The 8786-nt window shown below is 36.9% G+C and overlaps 1 protein-coding gene across 1 annotated transcript; it reads left to right on the top strand.

The window, feature by feature from the left end:
- Positions 1–1597: 1597 nt before the first annotated feature.
- LOC104156163 (EGF-containing fibulin-like extracellular matrix protein 1) lies at positions 1598–8393 on the top strand (the record flags this gene model as incomplete). Its single annotated transcript, XM_009700196.1, has 5 exons — positions 1598–1717; positions 3130–3249; positions 4743–4866; positions 4988–5183; positions 7167–8393. Coding segments are annotated over 5 exons (719 nt in total), but the record flags the coding sequence as incomplete, so codon positions are not given.
- Between the last annotated feature and the right edge of the window lie 393 nt (positions 8394–8786).

The raw sequence follows: 8786 nt of genomic DNA, 5'->3' as shown, positions 1-8786 counted from the left end.
CTATACTATAGACATATTTATATATATATAAAAATCAATCTGGGTTTTCCAGCCTCTACCATTTCTTCCAAGCACTGCCATGTCTTGTCAAGTATGCTGGCATACTGCATAACACTGAAGCGAGAGGAATTTCCGATTTTTCGCCAAATGATAGGATAAAAAAATTGCACACGGACACAACATAAGAAGTTGTTACTTACTTGGCCCTTTCCATGGCTCAAATGCAAGGTATATTCTTTCAGTTACACTCACAAATCCATGACAGCTCCAAGTTTGCTAGGTGCCTCACCAAAACACTCCTTCTCTGACTTGCTGCCCTCCCAGCCTAATTAGGCATACTCCTACCAGGAAAGGTGAAGTAAATCTTAAGAAGAAAATTTACAAATGAATGGTTGCTGCATCAAGACAGACTTTCACATCTGCAACAGTCATCTGGCAGAAGTGATACTTGACAGCTGTACCAATTACATTTTTGTTACAACTTTTGCATATATTGAAAGTGGGTCAATATTTCTTGGAAGGAAAACAAACAGAATTGTGGCTTTGGCTAGCTTATCTATTCCAGTAGCATTGTCACGATGTACATTCTTTGCACTGTCGCCATAAATTAGCTAAAAGGAAGAAGAAAAAAGCTTTGTAGTCAGCTTTGCCCTATTACCACTCATCTTCAGGACTAGGAGGTTCATCATACAGAGAATTAATATCCTCCTCATTGGTTTAGCTTTTGCGAATGCCTAATCTTAGTTGTCTTTGTCCGTTTTTAGTTGCATCTGTAAATGGCTGAGTGTTGCTAGCATTTATAAGCATTTGCAAAAGCCAGGAATTCAATTCTTTTTTCCAAATGCAGCTCCCTACTAATGGTTATATCTGATAAACACAAATATGAATGGAAAACATGCAGGGGAGGAATACAAGGGAAAATACACTAAAACCTACAGTGAGTGACAGGGGAACAGCAGTTAGTCGATAGCCTATGTAAAACAAGTATTATAGATTCCAGAGGTGACTACAGTTATATAAACTTCCCATTAAAAATTGCTTCTCTTCTCATACCACAGTGTTTTCACATATGTTCTTAGGATGGGCACATCATGGAAAAAGTCTAGTACAGAAACATACCTTCCCCCAATATGGTCTAGGCCTTAGAGCATTGCAAATCTCTACTGGCCTCAAAGGCTCATGTTATAATTGTAATGGAATTTAAAAGAACAAATTTTAAGAGTAATAAATAGCTCAAATAAATCTTAACCACTGCATGCTGAGAGGTCTTATCAGTATGTGTTCCTTATATCAATTATTTATAGAGACTTGGCATTTCATACCTGAAAAAAGACCCTGGAATGTGGAGTTTAATAGCCACACTAAACATTTTTGGAAGAATTCATCACACATTAGAATAACTTTCATTCCTGGAAAAATACTTTTTTTCTACATGGAATGTAAAGCATAGATCTGAGATGGTTCCAGTGACTGCAGATCTATATTGATATAGTCAACTGAGCTTCTGCTAAGCAATAGACCCAGTCTAAGGACTAATCCACTTAATGAGCCTAATTACCAGCTACACAAGACAAAGATCCATAATTTTTCCTTTCAGACATAAACGAATGTGATGCCAATAACCCATGTGCACAACAGTGTTACAATATACTGGGTTCTTTCATCTGTCAGTGTAATCCAGGATTTGAGTTAAGCAGTGACAGAATCAACTGTGAAGGTAAGCAACCTTTTTTTTTTTAAATTATTTTCCCAGAAGTCTTTCTGTGAACTAAGGGACATAATTCAAGTGGAGCCACCCTGTGGGTGCAGTTCATAGCCAAAACCCTTAAGACATTTATTTTTTTTGTTGCAAGTGTGGTTGCCAATACACACCTTAATAGCTGCAGCTGCATTCAGGTACATGTAGATATGGGTATCCCTCTTTAGTAGTAAGTGCAAAACAGGACAGACATTACCACATTTCAGACCACAGCTGGGAAGAATAAGGCTTCTAAATACTTATTTCACAAACTCACTTGAATTGTGTGTGGTCTGATGCTGATGACCATTAAATGAATCGGAAAGGAATGCAAACCAAAAACAAGTGCAATTTTGTGTGTTGTTAGGCTCCTCTGAAAATAAAACCTCCAATTTTTGATTTTGAAGAAGCAACAATTATGCTTTTGAGGTGCTTTCAAGCCTGTGTATACAAACAGCATGTCTCCTGATGATTATACAATCACCACTTTATTTCCTCTGCCAGAGTCTCCGCAGGGGTCCTCTAATCTCCTTTTGGACACATGATGATCTCACTCTTAAAGCCCATATCCTTTCTACCAGTCTTTGAGCCAAAGAGGGCTTTTTGGTTTACCACTGCCCTCCTAAACAAGCCAGCAGAGCTATTACAGATGCTCCCTCTCCAAGCTTCTTAAGCTAATCCTACTTGCAAGCAAACAGAACAGGGAGCAGCAAGTATGCAGCCTCCAAGGACATCCCTGACATAAAATCAAGAACTAGGCTCAAACCTCAGAGGCGGTACGAGGGAGTTATGCTGTTTTCCAAGCCTTTCCCTAGTTCTGATAGATTTAATTTCCAGCTAATAGCATACACTGTTAAATTCTGTTTCACGCTGCACTTCTCTAGCAAGGGATTGGTGGTTACACAAGGGTAAAAAAAGCAAAAGAGAATGGTATACACTGAGTATTATTTGAAGAGGAAAAACAAGAGGCCTTCCCCTCTTTCCCAAAGAGCTACTCCATTAGCGTAGGGCACAAGTACAAAGGCAATGTTTTTGCCTTATTAACTAATCTCACATCTGTGTTTTTGTGAAAGCAATCACATTTTGGAATACTGAAAGTATAAATTCTTTCAAGAGTTATTTTCCCAAACCTGTTCTGAAGTCTAATTTAGCTTCTGCCTCCTCAAATCCAAAATTCTCATTTGGGAAGATTATTGATAAAACAAAAGTACAACTAGCCCATCTGTTTGAAACTTTGAGGCATTAAGCAGTACATTCCAGGCTTTTGGTAACTTCTTTTTAGACAGATTTTTTTTTTTTCCTGTTAGAACCAGCATTTAGCCATTATATTTAGTTCTGTAACAAGGTAGATGTTAAAAAACAATAACTTTGAGCTCTTTTGCTCTCTGCAGACACTGATGAATGCAGAACCTCAAGTTATATATGTCAATACCAGTGTGTCAACGAACCAGGAAAATTCTCATGTGTCTGCCCTGAAGGATACCAGGTAGTAGGAGGCAGAACATGTCAAGGTAAGTGCCCTCATCTTAGCAGTCTCAATACCGCATTATTAATGACACCATTTCAGGCAAGACTAAGAACGCTTGCTATCTAAATGTTTATATTTCATGACAAGATTACCATTATGTTAGCAAAACATGCATTGAAAAAGTATTTGATGATTAATTGCATATCTTATATTAATCCTTACTTGAATCCTTCAGCTCAAACTCCAAGTCCTTCAGATTCCTAGGACAAAATGTCAGTTTTTGCAACCCTCAAGTAAAACTTGTCTTGGATCTCTAGGTACAAGTCTAAGTTTCAGAGATAAATCTCTGAAAAAAATCAGGCCTTTTTTTTTTTTTTACAGACACTAAACATGGCTTTATATCATGTTTCATTTTATAGAGATTCCTAAATCCAGCCACAGTAGAAATGAAAGATATGTTTCTTCTGATAACAGGAGAAAAAAATGCAAGATTAGAGCAGCTTAGATAATTTGTGTTTAGAAAATAAATGTTCTGGTCAGGTGCCACCAAATGCCAGAATTTTAAAGTTTGTGGGTTTTCCTCGCTGGCACTAAGTGTCTCTGCATCTTACAGAATATTGCAGAACATCATATTAAGTGCAAGAACCATTGCTTCTGTAATTCAGAACCCAATTTAAGAGTTATTATTTTTAGAAATAAATAGGTGTGCTAATTATTGTCAGAAGGGATGAGGAAATAACTCATTTTTTATTAATGTTTTTATAAGATCCAGATTAATTTCTTTTCCTTCTTAAGAACAGCAGCTGATACTGCACATTGTGGGATAGTTAGTCTGATTATCTGAAAATCTGCTCGGGCCTTCTGAGAGATGACATCTGAATAAACCCTTTCTGTGAGTGGTTTAATTTCAGGAGACCACATAGACAGACAGTAGTGGGGTTCGAGCACTGCCAGGATAATAGAGCATTAATACAGTGCAAGTCAGACAGTCCCCACCTCCATTCAGGGTTATTTTCCCAGGCAAAAAAGGAAGCTCTGCTTTGCACAACAAACAAGTTTTCATTATTCCTTTCAAAGCTATTTTAGTTAAGATGTAGCCATTAACTAAGCATTTTAGTTAGACATGAAACTCAGGCAATTAAAAATAAGAACCTGCAAAAGGCAGGCAATCACAATTCTTCCTCAAAACCTTTTTCCTCTGTCTACCAGATATCTTCTGCTATAAAATCATTCTTTGCTGATTAGAAACTTTACAGTATTTCTACAGTTGCATTACATATGATTAATGTGTATCTTTAGTCAAGTAAAAAATTTTTCCGACTTAATTAACATTCAATAAACAAATTTATTCCATTTCTGCATAGAAAAATCCTTTATAGCCAGGCCCCAGAAATGCAGGTAAACACCACAGAAACCTGTGGGTCTCAACAGAAAAGCAGGTGGCTTTTTTTCTGGTTGTTTTGAAGACATTGTATTTGTTTTTGTAGCAAACTCATTTCCATCTGCTTTAACAGAGTCCCTTCTCCTTCCTCCTAGATATAAATGAGTGTGAGACTACTAATGAATGCAGAGAGGATGAAATTTGCTGGAATTACCACGGAGGATTTCGTTGTTACCCAAGAAATCCTTGTCAAGAGCCCTATGTCCTTACATCTGAGAAGTAAGAGAAAAATCAATCTTTCTTTTTTAGAATCATCCTCAATAGGCAACATGATCAAATACAACAGAAAGCAAGTACCATTTGTTTGCAACTATCAGTTTCATCCATTTTTGTTTTTCAGCCGCTGCGTCTGCCCTGTATCAAATGCCATTTGCCGAGAGCTGCCTTACTCTGTTGTGTACAAATACATGAGCATCCGTTCAGACAGAACAGTGCCCTCCGATATCTTCCAGATTCAGGCAACCACTATTTACCCTAATACTATCAATACATTTCGGATCAAGTCTGGAAACGAAAATGGAGAATTTTACCTGAGAGTGAGTATCAGTGGGAGCCGGACCCTAAGCAGAGTATAAAAACCACTGGAGCTAACAAGGTGTTACGGTGCCTCGCCATTTTGACAAACCCATCAAATGTCCCTGTAAGAATACTGCAGCATCCCAAAGTTTATCAGTTTTTTGATACTTCCTTATTAAATGTGCTGGGTTTCTAAATTTTGAAAAGCCTTTTACTTTTCTACCTGAAAACTCTAAACCGAGAATCAAACTGTTTCTTTCAAATGAATACACCACTAGTGGTGATCATGAATATTTAGGAACCCTGGGACAGCCATGTCAGGTTCAAATGGGATACCTCTATGCTTTTCACTCTGTACCAACACCCCATATATATGTATATAGCAGAGGATTATAGAAAGATTCCTCGTACAATTACTTTAGTTTTTTGCAAAAATGAGAAATGTAAAGAAATCAATAATAGCACTCTAGAAATCAGTGCCCCATCCCAAGCTAAGTTCAGCCCAATTTACAAAGGTTTGTGTTGAGACATACTTAAACCTTTATTTTGCCATAGTGATGCAACCATTTCAGAAAATCACAAAAGTTCGAATGATTTATGATAGCAGTATTTCCTGTTAGTATAATGCATTCAAGGAGATACCCATAAATGAAAGTGTCTATGACATCTGCTTTAAGATTTTTTTGGAAGAAATCTGATTTTCTTGGACACTGGTAATATTTACAAATTCCTGGGAAATCCTTTTTCCTTCATATGTGGCTTTACACTCAGTAAAACACAATCAGCACAAAAGCTTCAATCAAATATATTCATTGGAAGGTTTTAATTTTTGTTTATTTTTCTTCAAATCTGAAGGTTATGGGGGATTTGATAGTGCACCCAAAAAGCGTACCAAGGTACGGCATTACCTGTTTACACCATGTTTCCCCAAGATGGGAACATGGAACTACTCATCTGTGTCTCACTTGTTCTGATATAACCTATAATCCAGTGCTCTTCCCTGGATTTATTACACATCAAAACCCCATACCTACACTCAAAATACAAAGAGTTATTTGCTTAAAAAAAGACCAAGATCACTCCAGCTCTAGTTCAGTTAGACCCCAATCTAGCATTCAGACTGACTTTAGACTAACAATTCCAATCTTCTGTTGCCACCCAACAAGAAATCGCAGGTCTTAAATAAGGAAGCATGTGTTTATTCCTGCCAAGGGACTGCGGTAAACAAAGGCTTACTTAGAAGTGATTCCTATTGTTTTCGTAAAACCGAGCTGTGTCTCAGATACAGCAGATGGATTGGATTCAGCTGTATACCCTAGTCATTGACATGGCGAGAAAGTATTTGTAGTAGGTGAAGGGAGAGATGGAGTTTACCCTTTTATGATCATCTGTAAATCACGAAGCCGTTTAACACACTAGCAGCATGCCACGGACAAGGCCTGTCACTGTTCCCCAGCAGCACAATCCCAGACTGGGAAAAGAGCTTCAGAGCAGTACAAGATGGGGATGGCCATAGGCACATCTGTTGCAAAAATTCCCCAGTGTTTACAAGGGGAGCACGACTTCTTCTGGAGTATGAGCCAAAAGATAGACGTAGAGTTTCCCTCCACTGAACAAGCTACATCACTGTTAAAGACATTAGGTCTCTTGTTTTACTTATTCTCTATATATTTTAAAAGCTGATAGATGGGGATAAAAACAAAGACCATCCTGGGATAGATTACCACTTTTCATGTCCTTTAGGAGAGTCAGCATAACCAGAAACAGATCTTGCAGTGCAGTTTATTCCTCTGAGCCCTAGTCAGGTAAAGTTTTCCCTGCAGCAGAGCCAGGTGTGAGATTAGTCATGGCCATTTAAAAATGTTAAAAGAATACTTGCATTGTGTATCTCCATGCTGAGTCAGAGCATTTTTTATAGTGTAGTAACACACAAGCACTCTCTTGACACAACTAGGGAATCATTTTAGATTTGACTGAACTTTTTTTTTTTCTTGTTCTTTCAGCAAACAAGTGCCGTAAGTGCAATGCTTGTACTGGTGAAATCACTATCGGGACCAAGAGAACACATTGTGGATCTGGAGATGCTAACAGTCAACAGTTTGAATTATCGTACAAGCTCGGTGCTAAGATTAACAATAATAGTGGGACCTTACGCATTTTAGTGGTTTTCAATAACCTTTCACTGGCACTTAAAGCAGCCAAAGAATATTATCTTAAAGAAAGCACTTACTATTTTATTTATAGATTTTGCTCTCTTTTTTAAAAAAATTTGTTTAGTAAATTGATATCTTTAATCCACACATTACACCTGTAATTCCAAATTAGTAGATGTGTTCCATAATATAACATGGGCATTGTCACTTTCTGTATAAAGATTTAAATCTTTTTTATTACCTTTCTTGGACTAGATACATACTATGCTTTTGTATGAGAACTGTATGTTCATACTATCCTGTAAAACTTCACACACCCTTCCTAGCCAAATAGGTCATGCAATTGAAAAGTGATCTTCTGTGTTGTTTTTATTTTAAATTCTAATGCAGCTACACTGACAATCTCAAAAAAAAATTATATAGTATGAATGATACACAAAGTAACGGTTATCTGATAAGCTAAAATATATTTCTTCTTTTTAACTACTTTGTAACAAAAAGATAACAGTCAATAAAAATCTATTTCTGTAGACATTTATGCGCTATCACAGTTGGTTTTTCTAATCTGGGTTGGAGGTAAAGTTACATTGTGAGAAATGTTTCGCATTGGGTTTTTATATGCAGATTGTGTTAACCATACCATGGAATAACATTCTGCTCTCTCCAAGAAAAACAGACCATAGGAAGAAAATTTCTCCGACAAGGAAAGAAACTCTAAATGGAAAAATCACCACGCAGGGCACATGTGTCTGCTTTCTCCCAAGAACACTGTTGGTAGTTACTGGTTAGAGGGATACAGCATTTTCAGACAGAAGTTAACACGCTATTTTTCCAGAAATACCATGTTGTATACTAAGAATTGAGTGCATTAGCTTAAGTTATATCATTTTCAGGCACTCAGGCCTATTCCTGCTCTTACAACTCAGATGTATCATGTACAGTGTTCATAAAATTTATTTCTAATTCAAGAACTAATAACACCTTTTGTAATATGTAAAATCTTATTTCTTGTTTAAAATGTAGTAGTTAATCCTTTGATGTACAAAATTTTTAATAAAGATGTCTTACCATATTGTATTTAGTCTTTTTTGAGGTAGTTTATTAGCCACATTAGAGAGTTGAATTGTCAGCTACTGTGGGAGTCAGCAAAGCCCCATCGAGTTCTGTGGAGTCAGAATGACCTAGATCTCAGTCCACGCAGTATTAGTTCATGGAGGTCTAAAACACACAATTCCTTTGTAGAAGGACAAACGTATCACCTACTGAGTTTTAATAAGATTAAAAGAAAGGAAAAATATACCAACATATACACATTGATTGTTAGTCGCTGATTTACAGGAAGAGGCCTCTTTTCTACTTGAAACTCATTTTCTATAGAAAATATTTGTGAATAGTACATACATTATACACAAAAAACCTCTTGTGGTGCAGACCTACAGATTCATATTCATTATGTCAGTCACCCTCAGT

This window comes from Cariama cristata, unplaced genomic scaffold, assembly GCF_000690535.1.
Source record: "Cariama cristata isolate BGI_N322 unplaced genomic scaffold, ASM69053v1 scaffold40445, whole genome shotgun sequence".
Taxonomy (NCBI): domain Eukaryota; kingdom Metazoa; phylum Chordata; class Aves; order Cariamiformes; family Cariamidae; genus Cariama; species Cariama cristata.
This window is presented reverse-complemented; position numbering and strand designations above follow the sequence as displayed.